This window comes from Salmo trutta, chromosome 14, assembly GCF_901001165.1.
Source record: "Salmo trutta chromosome 14, fSalTru1.1, whole genome shotgun sequence".
NCBI lineage: Eukaryota > Metazoa > Chordata > Actinopteri > Salmoniformes > Salmonidae > Salmo > Salmo trutta.
In genome coordinates this window covers 34,195,827-34,213,093 of record NC_042970.1, presented here as the reverse complement: position 1 = coordinate 34,213,093, position 17,267 = coordinate 34,195,827, and the positions used below count along the sequence as shown (strand labels likewise).

At 40.7% G+C, this 17,267-nt stretch overlaps 1 protein-coding gene across 2 annotated transcripts in view; it reads left to right on the top strand.

Annotated features, from left to right (window-relative positions):
* The window catches only part of LOC115207893 (SLIT-ROBO Rho GTPase-activating protein 3), a 123,904-nt gene extending 117,517 nt beyond the window's left edge, over window positions 1-6,387 (top strand). For both annotated transcript variants that reach the window (XM_029775436.1, XM_029775435.1), the window contains exon 22: window positions 1,988-6,387. In XM_029775436.1, the coding sequence (XP_029631296.1) occupies window positions 1,988-2,437 (450 nt within the window). In that variant the 3' untranslated portion in view covers window positions 2,438-6,387. The remainder of the gene's footprint in view (window positions 1-1,987) is intronic.
* The last annotated feature ends 10,880 nt before the right edge of the window (window positions 6,388-17,267 follow it).

Below are 17,267 nucleotides of genomic sequence, written 5' to 3'. Positions count from 1 at the left end.
TATCAGCCCCAGGTTCTAAAGTATTACCTCGGCCAAATATAACTGCATAACCTCTTTTCCCCATGTCCTGTAGCCTTATCAGTCATAGAACTCAGACAATATGGAATATGGAATGGAATCAATAGTGGTGCGCAAGTGATACTTTGTGTGGCCTACGAAAATGATAGCTATTTGTCATACCTTCCCGAAATATCACACAGCAGAGTCAATCAGAGAATATTAATTCCCTAGAGACCAGAGCGAAATGCTTTTCATGGCGATGGTGAAATGAAGTAAATTACACAGAGTACTAATGATCCTTCATATCGGCAGCACAAGCCCAGCGCTGGATACATGGAAAATGAATAGAGCCACAGAGGCAGCTTTAGAAATGGCAGAGCTATGATCAGTGCAGCTAATGATAGTGGTCTCCTATCAGAGCCCTATTTCAGACTGAGCCCATGTTGATGACCCTGCACTGTCAGGGCCTGACTAAACCCAGTCTTTGATCATTAATTATTCTCCACTCATCAATTAATCTGTTATTCAGACAGACGGATTGTGTGGGGGATTTTGAGAGAGAGTGTGTGTGTGTGTGTGTGTGATTGTGACAGTGGTAATGAGTGTGCAGCCATTAAAAAGGGGATATTATTTTCTTCATTTGGTGCTGTTGGGCTGTACTGTGTGAGGAGAGGGAACAGAGAGAGTCTACTAGAGAGGCTAGTTAGAGAGCCGCTGGTGTTTGGAAGAACAGAGCGAGATGTGATGTCCTGTGTGTGTGTGTGTGTGTGTGTGTGTGTGTGTCTGGGTGAAGCAGCCCTGACTTAGTGTAAATGTCAGAGACAGTCTGCAGATTTCAAGATCTTTGAAAGTTTCTTCAAGTGCAGTCGCAAAAACCATCAAGTGTTATGATGAAACTGGCTCTCATGAGGACCGCCACAGGAAAGGAAGACCCAGAGTTACCTCTGCTGCAGCCCAAATAAATGCTATTTTCAACCATACAATGACCCAAAATACACCTCCAGGCTGTGTAAGGGCTATTTGACCAAGAAGGAGAGTGATGGAGTGCTGCATCAGATGACTTGGCCTCCACAATCACCCGACCTCAACACAATTGAGATGGTTTGGGTTTAGTTGAACCACAGAGTGAAGGAAAAGCATCCAACAAATGCTCAGCATATGTGGGAACTCCTTCAATACTGTTGGAAAAACATTCCAGGTGAAGCTGGTTGAGAGAATGCCAAGAGTGTGCAAAGCTGTCATCAAGGCAAAGCATGGCTACTTTGAAGAATCGAAAATATATTTTGATTTGTTTAACACTTTCTTTGTTACTACATGAGTCTATATGTGTTATTTCATAGTTTTCATGTCTTCACTATTATTCTACAATGTAGAAAATAGTAAAAAATTAAGAAAAACCCTTGAATGAGTAGGTGTTTCCAAACTTTTGACTGGTACTGTACATGACAGGGGAATGGAGCAGAATTCAGAAAGAAAACACCACATGTACGTTTGACCATTTATTCGAAAAGATAACAATGCATGTCTTGGCGTTAGGCCTCTGTTCCTTCAGGGTAGCTCGCTGCCAGAGCGAAGCATCATATGAAGATGATAATATAACTACAGGCAGTGAGCACGATATTCTATATCAAATACCCCAAAGGCGGAAACACACAATCCATGCAGGTAGAGGCTGGGGTGGTGGTGGGATATCAGAAACAACAAGCATAGGGAGTAACAGCTAGTTGCAGCAGCAATTCAGCAAGAAACACCAACGCATGCGAGCGTGTGACATCTGGTATTGACGAAGCATGTGCAGGTGTAGAACTGGTCGACTTAAATAGAACGCGTGTAATTAAATGAAATTCATCCAGTTAGTGCAATATCTGCTAATGCAATCAGCTGATGCCACCTCACTCGAGTTTCCCTTCTGGACTGGCTATGCTTTATTAAAAAAATCACAAGAATGATCTCCTTTCACGTTTTCTGTGTGTTTTGTGTATGTCAGGACATAGAGAAGACCATGACCACGGCCCTACATGAGCTGCGTGAACTGGAGCGCCAGAACACGGCCAAGCAGGCTCCAGACGTGGTGCTGGACACCCTGGACACCACCATAAAGAACCCTGTGAACTCTGAGCCGGGCAGCCCCCTCCACACCATCATGATCCGCGACCCAGACGCAGCCATGCGCCGCAGCAGCAGTTCCACCTCTGAGATGATGAGCACCTTTAAGCCCACCCTGTCAGCCCGTCTGGCCGGAGCCCAGCTGCGCCCCCCGCCCATGAGGCCTGTCCGCCCACCCCCCACCGGGCACCGCTCCTCCAGCTCCAGTTCCTCTGGGGTGGGAAGCCCTGCTGTCACGCCCACCGAGAAGATCTTCCCCAACAGCACTGCCACGGCTAGCTCTGCAGCCAATGCAGCTAACGCAGCCGGGGACAAGTCTGGCACCATGTAGCTCTGAAGGAGAATTAGGGTTGTCATGTTGCAACTGTTTGACACAGAGGAAAGCCGATAGGAATGGGATGATGCGTTGTCGATGTGTTCTCTGAGAACAGTTTGGGATTTTTCCTTCCTCATTTTGAGTTTGACTTTATTTCTTGAATTCAGGAAGATCCTGGAGTGAGCCTGAGTTGCCATGGTGACGGCAGGCAGAGAAGCTGTAAGGCTTTGCCTATCAACACAACTCTCTCTGAAGCTTGATTTAAAACCAGACGTGAAAATAAAGAATAAAATCACCTCTAAGTAAAACTTATTTTTTTATTTTTCTTTTTTTACCTCAAAATTAGAAGTATGTGGCCAGGTCCGGCTTTTTAGTGATTAATTGACTGCAAAACGTGAAGAAGTACTTGTGGGATTTTGGGATTGGTTTTCATCCTGCACTGGTTGTCCAGTCTCATCCCTTGCTGGTGGATTGGACACTCACCAGTAAGGTGTCTCATCCCTTTCTCTCTGGATTGGACACTGTCTACCAGCCTGTGTCTAAGAGACTGTAACCAAGATGGTCACCGGCCTTTTGGCTGTAAATAGAGACTTACTTGAAGTTGTTATGCCTTTTTGTTTGTACTGTAGTATAAGGGATGTTCAACAAAGTAACACCATAGCAACATTGTATACGTATATGAGATGCAGAAACTGAACCAATATACCAATTCAATGTAAGAAACCTAACCTGTGGTAAACATGTAGTTGAATTTGTATATAGTTTATGTATTTTAATTTTTTTGAAATGGTATACATTTTGTACAGGCCCAGACAGAACAAGCAAGGAGATGTGAATGGCATTGTCAAAAAACAAACAAACAAAAGAGTCAACCCCCAAACAAAGACAACACATCGAAAGGTTCTGCTTCCTTTGTGTTGTTTTCATAATTTTCTGCTTGAACACACATACTAAACACAGCACTGATGGTTGTGTTAAGAATATGTGGTCATGGGGATGTCAACATCATACCACACATTGTATTTATGAGTTAAAATTCCATTTGCACTCAAATGGATCCTGATGTTCTCTCTATTATTCATATTTAAGACAGTAAAAGGAGTGCATTATACCATTTTTTGCCACAGTAAGGTTTAAACCCACTTTTATTTTGTAATACTGTGAGAATACTGTTGACCATGGCCCCTTACCCCATAGTCCCTCATTGTTCCAACAGCTCTAGAAGTCTACACGGTAACCTGTGTGAAGTCAGTCCACAACCAGACTGACTGATTTTGGTTACCAAGCTGATGTTGGGTGTTCTAGTGGCCGGTCCTGAGCACTATTTGGACTGAGCCTAACACTTCTCTAAGTTGGATGAGAGCTCACTGACTCAGTCCAAATCTGTCAGCCTCCATCCACTACAGTCCAACAGGCTTCCCCTGTGAGCCCTGTGTGGCATGGATGGTGGAGATACCCATACAAAATAGGAACTCTTCCCATCTGACCCAAATACCCATACAACTTTGTGCCCATGAAAGCTCTTTAGACACACATTTTTACATTCACATTTTAGCAGACTTTCTTATCCAGAGCATCTTACAGGAGCAATTAGGGTTAAGTGCCTTGCTCAAGGACACATTGACAGATTTTTTAACTAGTCGGCTTGGAATTTGATCCAGTGACCTTTCGGTTACTGGCCCGACGCTCTTAACCGCTAGGCTACCGGCCGCCCAAATCAGATTTCATACTGTACACTTTGCCATCTCTAAAGCAACCTCTTGCCTGTTCGAGTCTGATTTATGTCATGCTTTTAACATGCAAAATATGCTGGAAAGTACTGTTACAATATTCCTTTTAATCTAAAATGTGATACCTTACCTAGACAACTCCAGTGTTGCTTGAGCAGTTAGCGGGAAATGTGGTAAAATAATAACAGCAGCACAGTGGTCTTATCTTCCTTACCTCTTCTCCCCTTGGGTATAACATCCTCACTGTCATGCCCCAGTATCTCATTCCACTTCTTGTTTTCAGTCCTTCAGCAAGGAAATGTAAGCACGTACTGGCCTATACTGTAGCTGCCATGTTGAATTATATCCTGTGCTGGCCCAAGCCCGCTCCTGCCACTCTGCTCAGTCATACAGTTGTGTGGTTGGACTGCATTGTATACGACATGCCCTGCTCTGCATGCTTTATGCTGTACCATTCGACTCATACAATATGACAATTCAACAATGGCTGTTTGCGGTGTCTTTCCTCTGTAAAACACACAATTGACTTATAGCGTAGTCATTATGCTTTCGAGAGGTGGGCTACTATATCCTATTAGTCTAACCTTTTTGGAATATGAGAATACCTGTTGTCACTAACATGTAGCAGTATTGTGTGGGCAATGGAATTGAATTGTCAGCTAAGGTAGATTTAAGAAAAATCTGATTTAGCAGCATGAATCTCAGGCTGTGATTCCATTATCAATCATATCAACATCATTCAGTCACTGTTGTAAAGTGTACAGATCTTGATTTCATACACAGTTTACTTTGAGATGCATAGTTTCATTTGAAAAAACGTGTCATCCCTGTCTGTTGTTTGTCAACCCTGCCCTCCTCTGTCCATTACACTGTCCCCTGCTGGTTAGATTCTAGCCTATATGCACACAGAGACATGGAAAGCAACCGAAGTTATACACTTCCACCTTCTGCTGGTCATATATGGTATTGCTTCAAGTACAAGTACCCTGTGGATAATGGTCTGGTATGGGTGAACTCAGATGGACAGACCTTTCCAACAGGAGAATAATGGGCAAATAATTAGATGATGAAAACAAATGCATTTCAATTCATTCTGTGTATTTTATTAAAAATAAATAAAGTCATACGGTTTAATAAGAAAATTAAACTAAGAGGGTGCTCTCTGTCGAGAGGAGCTGTCACCAACAACTAAATCATGTTTTTTTCCTACAAGAATTACATAACATTTTTCTTAACCACATTTCTCATCAGTAAAACTGAAGCGTACATTCAAGTCCATTTTTCTCAAACATACATAAGCTATATTTTCAAAGATAAAGCAAACCACAGACTTTAACTGTTTATTTGCAAAAGTAAGATTAACATCTTTATGTACTACTAGACTGTGTTCACATTTAAAATATTTTTTAAAATGTGTATTTTGTTTATTTATACCTTTTTGTCTTAAATGAGTATTTTTAAAGTGCCTTTTGTGCACATCATTACTTTTTAATGAACTTGTTCAATTACTTTTTTAAACTATATGGTATGTTGTCAGTCATGTTTGGTATTTTCCCCTTCAGCGTTACATCACACACATCATTTCCTCTGAGGAATATGTGAAAACAAGAATGATGTAAATATGTACTGTACACATTGCTATAGAGGAATTGCTACTTTTCAGATGTCTACTAACAGAATGACTGAAATGTAGTATTTACTTGTAGAATGTATTACCTAATATGCTCTAGGTGATTCATGGAAGGGTAATAGATTTATGAAGAAGACTACTGTACACTCAACAATAATTTCATTTTTTTTCAGTTTTCTCTCTTATACTGATCATCCTCCTTCATAGCTAACACATCATTGCGTTGTTGTAGGCAACAGTGGGTCGGTCTGTCAATATATCCTAGCTCCTCTACTTGCACGGTTTATAAGACACTTGGTGCACTCTCTTTCCTCTCTAAGCGATTTCTGGAATGTATGCTAAAAATAGGTAATGTCTTTTGTATGTTGGATAAGATAACAACGCTTACAAAGTGGCATTCAGAGACCGGCTGAGTGGCTGAGTGCCTATAGTGGTGAGTGTGAGTTGTTGTCATACTGTTTACCCTCTTTTCTCTCTCTCTCTCTCTCTTTAACACGTGTCTAGTGATGCTGTCTGTTCATGAGTGTCTGATTGGTTGAATCCCTTGTGATGTAATGGATGTTGAGAACCCTTATGTCCAAATAAAAACAAATGTTTCCCTCTAATGTTGACCTTTTCTGACTGTTTTATCCATCAGGTCAAACAAATTAATTAACTATACTAGCAAATACACATGCCCATACCTTGACTAATAGCCTAGTTGATCAATTACCTTGGTGTCTGCAGACGTTCATGAATCTCTATGAATTGGTATGCTAATAGACGGGTAATACCTAACCAATTCTGCAATTTTTGGACATTGTACCATATCGATGCTCAGCTATCTTAGACACCAGGCTATCTTACAGTGTCTGTGTAAATAGACCAGCTAGCTCACCTCTGTACAGGGAGATCAAACCCCAAACTTCATGTGACTGAGACTGCAGTTCCATCTGAGGCCACATGATGGAGAAACTACGGCACAAAAGAGGAGATCTGAGTGTGATAGAGTGTGCAGTGCAGACATGAGCTACACAATTAGTTTACAATATGGGACCTTTGAGGTTGATTATTATGTGATAAAATAAATATAAAAGTTAGGTCAGCAATATTTCTAGTGTATTATTGTGACGCATAAAATGTAATTTCCTGTTGACTGTAGAAATAACCTGGGATTCTGTAAGTGGCAAGCTCTGGTTTATCAGTCAACAACCAACCATTCACACATGAATTGGAGAATTCAATTTGTTCTAGCCCAGAGCCTTTTAATCATCAGAGACAAGACAAAAGCCCTGTTTATACCTGGTTCAAACATGCATGCTTTGTCCTGATATTGTCCACATTCTGATTGTGCCCACATATTCAGACAGGTGTATATGATTAAAAGATGCATTGTGATCTGATTGTGATGTGATCTTCTTGACCACCTCTTGGAGGTAGTCAGGCACACATTGTGTAGACACATATGGATGGTGAAACCATCATTATCCTATTAAAAATCATTGACAGGTGAAACCATTTACTCATGGCATCAATATGTGTCTTAAAATCTGTCAAATCATTTGCATACAGGGAGAGATCAGGAAATCTGGTCACAATGCAGACACAGTGGATGGATATCAGACACATTTGTATACCATGTATAGACATATTTCCAAAAATGTGAGGCACAATCAGAATGTGGACAAGATCAGGACAAAGGACGCATGTTAGCGGCATGTATAAACAAGTCTTATCACACATTAAATGATGCTCACATATTAGAGCACTGAGGAAGTAACACTATTCTTGCCCACATTAAAGGCGTGTTATTGACTTTAGCTTTATGCTTCTTTTTTAGTGTTAACCTAGAGTTTATTGACACACCGGTGCATCAATTTAAGTAACATAATAAAAACATCCCCATCAAAGTCTGTCAATTTAAGCAGGAGATATATTTTTGCATGGGCTGCGTCTCAAACCACCGCATCTGCCGATGTCGTCCTTCCGCACTGCAGTGGAAGGTGTCTGAGATACATCGCTGTTTGTCAGACCATGAGACATCCCCAAAATCTCACAAAAACATCTGTAGCGTCCGACCAGTTTGGCCTAAAAAGTAAATCATCCTAACCCTAACCCTAATCCTATATGTAAAGAGGAGATTTTGGTGGTGTTTTTTGTTTTGCTCTACGACTCCCACACTTGTCATGGGACTCGTCTGAAGGTAACCGATACTGGTTAAAAAAACATTTATGTTAATATTGAGGTAGTTTTATGCCTCCCCCCAAAAGGGGTTAAATATGTGTAAAAGAAGAACAAAAAAATATATATAATATATATATATATATATATATATATATATATATATATATATATATATATATATATATATATATATATATTATATCTCCAAGATATAGGACACACACTTCAAAACCTTATTCCTTATGACTTATTTTTTGAACTGTCTTTTTTGCCATTATGAATATTATTCAATGTGTTTCTATAGGCTATTGAAATAAAGGCCAAATGCAATACTTTATTTATTATAATATATATTTTTTTAAATGACCTTAAAATGGTCATACACTACATGACCAAAAGTATATGGACACCTGCTCATCAAACATCTCATTCCTAAAATCATGGGCATTAATATGGAGTTGGCCCCTCCTTTTCTGCTATAACAGCCTATACTCTTCTCCACTCTTTCCACTAGATGTTGAAACATTGCTGCAGGGATTTGCTTCCATTCAGCCACAAGAGCATTAGTGAGGTCGGGCACCGATGTTGGGCAATTAGGCCTGACTTGCATCCGCCAAACCCAGATTTGTCTGTCGGACTGCCAGATGAAGATGTTTGATTCATCACTCCAGAGAATGTGTTTCCACTGCTCCAAAGTCCAATGGTGGTGAGCTTTACACCACTCCAGCCGACACTTGGTATTGTGCATGGTGATCTAGGCTTGCGTGCGGCTGCTCGGCCATTGAAACCCATTTCATGAAGCTTCCCGGCGAACAGTTCTTGTGCTGAAGTTGCTTCCAGAGGAAATTTAGAACTCGGTAGTGAATGTTGCAACCGAGGACAGATGATTTTTACGCGCTACGGGCTTCAGCACTCAGCAGTCCCGTTCTGGCAGCTTGTGTGGCCTACCACATCGCGGCTGAGCCGTTGTTGCTCCTAGACTTTTCCACTTAACAATAACAGCACTTACAGCACAGAAATTTGACTTACTGACTTGTTGGAAAGGTGGCATTCTATGACGGTGCCACGTTGAAAGTCACTGAGCTCTTTTGTAAGGCCATTCTACTGCCAATGTTTGTCTATGGCGATTGCATGGCGGTGTGCTCAATTTTATACACCTGTCACAACGGGTGTGGCTGGTTGCCGAATCCACTAATTTGAAGGGGTGTCCACATTCTTTATGTATATATTGTACCATGGATCAGACTTTTAGAAGTTAAGTTCATAACAACCTGCTACTCATCACCATATTATAAATTGTTTTAAGTGAGTTGTTGCAGCTGTTTTTTAAAGTTATGCATTCTGATCAGATTAGTCAGTTGGATGGCCATTGTTAGTCTTTATTGTTATGTTCATCGTGTTCTGCCAGACTAGATTCATAATTCATCTGACCATGTAGCTCTAACTGTGATTTTCATCTTCAAATATCGGAACCAATGAATTTTTATGAAATTAATTAAAAAAGGTACCAACAAACGCACAAATTCTGTTTAATATACTGAACAAAAATATTAACGCAACATGCAACAATTTACAGTTCAGTTCATATGAGGAAATCCTTCAATTGACATAAATTCATTAGGTCCTAATCTATGGATTTCACATGACTGGAAATACAGATACTGTATGCATCTGTTGGTCACAGATACCTTAAAAAAAATATGGGCCTCACAATCAGCCTCAGGATCTCGTCATGATATTTTTGTGCATTCACATTGCCATCAATAAAATGCAATTGTGTTCGTTGTCCGTAGCTTACGCCCACCCGCCCGCCCGCCCATACCATAACCCCACCACCACTGTTCACAACGTTGACATGAGTAATGTGCTCACTCCCACACAACACCATACACGTGGTCTGCGGTTGTGAGGCCGGTTGGACGTACTGTCAAATTCTCTAAAACGACATTGGAGGCGGCTTATGGTAGAGACATTAACATTCAATTCTCTGGCAACAGCGCTGGTGTACATTCCTGCAGTCAGCATGCCAATTGCACCCTCCCTCAAAACTTGAAACATCTGTGGCATTGTGTTGTGTGACAAAACTGCACATTTTAGAGTGGCCTTTTATTGTCCCCAGCACAAGTTGTACCTGTGTAATGATCATGCTGTTTACTCAGATCATTGATATGCCACACCTGTTAGGTGGATGGATTATCTTGGCCAAAGGATCTAAACAATTTGAACACAACATTTGAGAGAAATAAGCTTTTTGTGCATATGGAACATTTAAGGGATCTATTATTTCCACACATGGGACCAACACCTTATATGTTGCATTTATATTTTTGTTTAGTGTAATTATACAAACTACTTTGATAGAGATCATTATTATGTTTTGAAGTCTCATAGAGAGAAGAAGATGACTTTGGACTGTGAATATACTGTAAAAGTACCAGTGCTTGTTGGCATGAGCGAGTTGGAAACCCAGTGGAAGTGGCTGATACGGTTCAAATTTGGAGTGGATTACTGTAAAGAATTGTTCAACGCCTGGGGTTAGTAAGTCTCTCTCTCCAGAGATATTGGTGTTCACTGAGCCCACTGTGACAATTGCAGCATCAGGAGGTTGCCGGGGAACCTGAAATCAAAATTCAACCATTGCAACTGAAAAGGGCTATATTCAATTCATATCGCGGAAGTTCAGCATTATAGCGTGATTGAAATTTAAAGGCAATGTTCCCGTGTTAGCGAAGACACTACACTTGTAGGCTCAGTCAGAAATAACCTTTACATTTATATTGCGCAATCTGTAACGCTTCATCGATACAGATTGAATAGAGCCCTTAAAGCGGCAATCAGCGGTTGAAACAAAAACACATAACTTACCCCACCCATGTTTTGGTAAAAAGCTGAGGGCTGGAGCTGGAGAAATGTAACCACTCTCAAATGCACAGACAGAGCTTTGGATGCAAGGACTGACCATCCATGACAGTGTTACTCACCATTTTTTGTAAGGGGGCCATTTTGGGTTGAGACAATCATTCAGAGGGCCGCACACATCTTTAATTTGTTGAACTTTTTCTTCCAATATTATCAATTATTAATTGAGAGCAAATTCAGAATAATAGAGCACATGCAATTGATTTTATGTACAGCACATCACAAATATATACATACACCCATCAAATAGGCTACATCACATGTATAAGACCCATATTAAGGGGTACCTCTATAGTTGGATGAGTGAAAATGTCCCTTCTGCTCCTTGACTGAATTTATTTTAAACGTATAGTCTGTTGTTGCTATCCTTGTGAGGCAATCCAGGTGTGCATTGGTCAGTCTTTTTCTCTGTTTTTGTTTCCCAGTGTTCATTGTTGAAAATGTTGCTTCACATGAATAAGTGCTGACAAAAAATAATGTCACCTTTTGCACACACTGCTTCAGAAGTGGATACTCTGTGTCTGACACAAGGCTCCAGAAATGGGTAACAGCTGATCTTAGTTCATCTTGCAATGTGTCATTTGCCTGCAGCTCCATTATCTCACTCCCTATTCCAGCACTGTCAGGACACAGGGCTGTGATGACTGGGGTCAGAGATGACACTGGCACATGAAAGGGGTTCTCAATGAAGTTGAAAAACTCCTTGTACTCCATGATATCCTTGAATCTTGACTCAAACTCCAACTTCAACTCTTCCAACACACGCACAAAGACATCATAGCTAAAATGTTGAAGTATGTCTGGGTTGGATGTGGTGACTGCTCTGAGTTTTGGGAAATGAACAAATTCTCTGTCACGTATGAACAGTGTGGTGTTTTTATTTTGAAATGCTGTGACCACACGCAGCATTTTGCCCGGAGTTTTAGCTTTCTCTTGGAGTTGGAGATTCACCGTGTTCAGGTGGCAGGTGATGTCAGTTAAAAAAGCCAGCTTTAATATCCACTGTGGATCATCCAGCTCTGGCTCCTGAGGGAGAGAGAGAAATATTTCCAAAACTATGCCATGAGACAGCCATCTCACCTCATTGTGAAATATCAAGATGGTGTATTCTGTCTGGTATTCCTCCAGCAACTCGCAGACTTGCCGGTGATTCAGTGCCCTCGCAATAATAATGTTCACAACGCGCACGACTTGCTGCATCACATTCTGTAATTCACAGTCTTTGAGTTTCCTGATGAATGATACAATGAAACGTAAGATATTTGGAAATACCCTCTCTCTTTCTCATCAGGCCTATGAGTCCCTTTTCCTTCCCTCGCATGTTTGGGGCGCTGTCAGCGCCCACAGATGCCAGATTTGACCAGTCAATATTATTATCAGCAAAAAATGTAACAAGGACTTTCAGAATATCCTCTCCTTGTGTTTGTCCCTGAAGGGGCAGTAAACATAAAAGTTCCTCTCTGAACGACTCGTTTTGAGGGAAGCGGACCCAAACACATAATTGGGCAATGTCACTTATATCAGTGCTTTTGTCAAGTGCATTACTTAAACCAGGCGCCATGGATATGTCAGTAATCAGTTGCTTACCAATGTCCTCACCGATGTCTTCTATGCGTCTTGTTATGGTCGAGTCTGAGAGTTGCAGTCCCTTCATTTGCTTTAAAATAGCTTCCTTGTTTGTGAAATCAGCATACAATATTTCGGCTGAGGACAATTTTTATTTTTTTGACAAACTCCGTGTCTGTGAAGGCCTTCTCATATCAATCCCATATATTGCCTCTGTCGTTTACTCTGCAACAGTGCTGTACATCATTTGTTGTTGACCTTTGTGCTGTCCTTTGAGTTGCGCTATTTTGTTGTTTCTGAGGTTGGTTTGTGGCAGATATGTTTTGTCAAAGAGGGCATGGTGTGACTGGAAATGTTGCTCTAAATTTGCTTGTTTAAAACAATTGACTGCCTTCTGGCAAATAAGACAAAGCGAGCTAGTCCCATCATGCAGTACAAAAAAATACTTGTCTGTCCATTTTTCTTGGAACTTTCTGTGTTCTTGAATTAATCGTATCCTTCTCTTAGCCACCGGGGCCATGTTAGTTACGTTAGCTACATTAGCAAGCTGCATTTCGCCACCTCCATCTTCCTGATTTTCTTGGTTCTCCGGTGGTTGTTCATTCATAGCTTTCACGTTGTTCTTCAGCTCTTCCCCCTCATTTTCATTTTCAATAGATTTATGTTTCTTTTTTACAATAAATCGATCTATGTCGACCAGACTGAAAAATTAGCTAGTAGCAAACTGATATGTGTCAGTCCACGCAATGAGTACCACTGATCCATGATGTAAAAATGATACTTTTAACCATGTTTAGAGGCTATATAGTGTTTGTTTACATTTACTTTCTTTACAAACATTTTTGTAAAACAAGCCTTTATTTGGGTTCTGATGGGGTACGATAGTTGAACTAATCTCATGAGACATTTATATTCTTAATAAATCAGTGGGTACATATCATTCATTTATCAGTCCAAAAATCGATGTAGCAAATGCAGATTGCACCTTTAACTTCCCTTCCTGATCCTTCCTGTAGGGCGATTGACATCCATTCACAAATCGACCCAATTAAGTCAGATCAAAACGTGATATATTGTTTGCTAATTACCTCCTTGGTTGAGAGAGAGAAAGAAAGAGAGATCAAGGAGGAAGTAGCTTGTTATCAGACAAAGCCCCATGTATGCAGCAGTCATAAATGCTTTTCAGCAGAGCCAAATTCAATGTGAACCCCGACTGTATATGGGAAGAGAATGGCCCCACAAGCCTCCAGAGGGTAGCGGATGTTCAAAAGCCCAGATTGGTGGAAAGGGGACAAGTAAACTCAGGTCACAAATCATATTGAGATGGTTCCTGATACCCTCTCTTACTGCAGAGGGTAGAGACTATAGACAGAGGATTCAGGAGAGATTACAAATACATAACATCCCACATAATGTAGGAAAACATAACCACCATCAACCCCACCGCATTAATATAATTGTGTAGGAAAGGCATGGAGTTCAAGTAAATAAATCAGAATAATTGGGAAGATAAGAAAGAAAGCGTACAATGAAACAGCTTACAGAGGGTACTGTCAATAAATCCTGCAAAGCCCATTCTCCTGTCACACTGCATTTCTATCAAACTGTTTGTGGTCCCACACAAGCATACAAATAAAGCACATTCTCAGGGACATTTACTGTAGGTTTATCTCTGTTTTCCAAAGTCTTGTGTTTATACCCCTAAAAGGAACTGTGCATGTTCGTTGCATTCTTTGAACAAGGTTTGCTTTATATTTACTTCTACTTTCTTCAAACTTTGTTTAAAGACAAAGTTTCCAGAATTTGCATGAAGGTGATATGGTTTTTGGAATACAGTTGAAGTCGGAAGGTTACATACACCTTAGCCAAATACATTTAAACTCAATATTTCACAATTCCTGACATTAAATCCTAGTAAAAATTCCCTGTCTTAGGTCAGTTAGGATCACCAGTTTATTTTAAGAATGTGAAACGTCAGAATAATAGTAGATAGAATGATTTATTTCAGCTTTTATTTCATTCATCACATTCCCAGTGGGTCTGAAGTGTACATACACTCAATTAGTATTTGTTAGCATTGCCTTTCAAATGTTTAACTTGGGTCAAACGTTTCGGGTAGCCTTCCACAAGCTTCCCACATTAAGTTGGGTGAATTTTGGCCCCTTCCTCCTGAGAGAGCTAGTGTAACTGAGTCAGGTTTGTAGGCCTCCTTGCTCGCACACGCTTTTTCAGTTCTGCCCACAAATTGTATACGGGATTGAGGTTAGGGCTTCATGATGGCCACTCCAATACCTTGACTTTGTTTTCCTTAAGCCGTTTTGCCACAACTTTGGAAGTATGGGTGGGGTCATTGTCCATTTGGAAGACACATTTGAGACCAAGCTTTAACTTCCTGACTGATGTCTTGAGATGTTGCTTCAATATATCCACATCATTTTCCTCCCTCATGATGCCATCTATTTTGTGAAGTGCACCAGTCCCTTCTGCAGCAAAGCACCCCCACAACATGATGCTGCCACCCCCGTGCTTCACGGTTGGGATGGTGTTCTTCGGCTTGCAAGCTTCCCCCTTTTTCCTCCAAACATAACGATGGTCATTATGGCCAAACAGTTCTATTTTTGTTTCATCAGACCAGAGGACATGTCTCCAAAAAGTATGATTTTTGTACCCATGTGCAGTTGCAAACCGTATTCTGGCTTTTTTATGGCAGTTTTGGAGCAGTGGCTTCTTCCTTGCTGAGCGGCCTTCAGGTTATGTCGATATTGGACTCATTTTACTGTGGATATAGATACTTTTGTACCTGTTTCCTCCAGCATCTTCACAAGGTCCTTTGCTGTTGTTCTGGGATTGGTTTGCACTTTTCGCACCAAAGTACGTTCATTTCTAGGAGACAGAACGCGTTTCCTTCCTGAGCGGTATGACGGCTGCGTGGTCCCATAGTGTTTAAACTTGCGTACTATTGTTTGTACAGATGGACGTGGTACCTTCAGGCATTTGGAAATTGCTCCCAAGGATGAACCAGATTTGTGGAGGTCTACAATATTTTTCTGAACTCTTGGCTGATTTCTTTTCATTTTCCCATGATGTCAAGCAAAGAGGCACTGAGTTTGAAGGTAGGCTTTGAAATGCATCCACAGGTACACCTCCAATTGACTCAAATTATGTCAATTAGCCTGTCAGAAGCTTCTAAAGCCATGACATCATTTTCGGGAATTTTCCAAGCTGTTTAAAGGCACAGTCAACTTAGTGTATGTAAACTTCTGACCCACTGGAATTGTGATACAGTGAATTATAAGTGAAATAATCTGTCTGTAAACAATTGCTGGAAAAATGATCTGTGTCATGCACAAAGTAGATGTCCTAACCGACTTGCCAAAACTATAGTTTGTTAACAAGAAATGTGTGGAGGGGTTGAAAAACGAGTTTTAATGACTCCAACCTAAGTGTATGTAAACTTCTGACTTCAACTGTGTCTGTGGGGTTCTACTGATAAAGAACAGTCATTGTCTAGTTTGAGATGGAATGTGCCTTGTTCAGCAATTCCCCTCACCCCATTTTAATTTAACCTGTGCAAATCTGGAAGTAAAGGAAGAATTGTTAGTGTTTCTGACAAGACTGGCCAAATCTAGAAACAGTTAGAAAAACAGGTTGTGTAAGATCTCTCCATAGGCCTAATTTGGCGTATCCTCCATATAATTAGTGAGCCAACGAGAGCACAATATTCAAGTATGCATAATTTGTGTATGTCAGAACAGGATAACATTATTGCCATTTTCCCTACAACCTCCACCATCCCTATCTTCACCGTTACCATGTTGGAAAGAAGAACTGCCAAGTAATTACTCTGTTAGCTGAATCCATTTGGATACATATCATTAAGTGATACATACTGCAATACATAATTCATCTGCATCTTGATTATAATCCAATCTGTATATATAGGTGAACCTGACATCTGGATGTCCTAGGCTGACCAATTTTTGACCAATCAGATCAGCTCTGAAAAATATCTGATGTGAAAAGATCTGATGTAATTGCTCAAAAGACTAATTAGTTGGAAAAAAAGATCAGACTTGGGCTGCCTGTCTAAATGCAGCCCTATTGTCTTTGTGTTCCACATTTCAAGTAGCTTATCTCCCTATAAATGTTTGTGTAAATGTTTAATGATCAAATCGTCCGACCCGATAGTATTTCACTTTTGGGCTTGTCCCAAAGCCAGAGGGGAGTCCTGTGGTGTCACCGGAGTAGAGGCCCAGAAATAGATGTCATCGTCGAAGAGAGCCCTGCTGGGCCCTCACAACAATGAGGACAATTTGTTCTTATCTAGAGCAGAAATGGTTAATAATCTTACATCTGGACAAAAAGTGTGTTGGGTGTGTGGGTTGGGGCCATTTAAGGTAGGAGCAGGTTTACGGCTTGTGGGAGTTCCCATAGGGGTAAATCTGACTATGCAAATTAACTTAACATTCTTAGTGGAAATGCCACATAACCCTGACCCGATGAAATTGTCTGCATTACACAACCACACAGGCCCACTGTCATTTGCTAGGCCAGATAATACTCCCACCCATTTCAGTAGCAGGAGTGATGACAGCCCTTGGTGTATTAGAGGAGGAGGTAACCAGAATGTAATTGTACAATGTATTACAATGGGTCAAATACCTGTAAGTTAACTATTAACAATGCCGACACTGGGGAACCTGGTAATTTTACTTATGGTATTGTTGTGGAAAAATTCTTACACAGGGACACTCGAAGTCAATCTTAAATGAATCATTGTTTATTGTCAGCACGCTGGAGAGGTTCCAACCAACTCAATGCACCATAGTACACATAT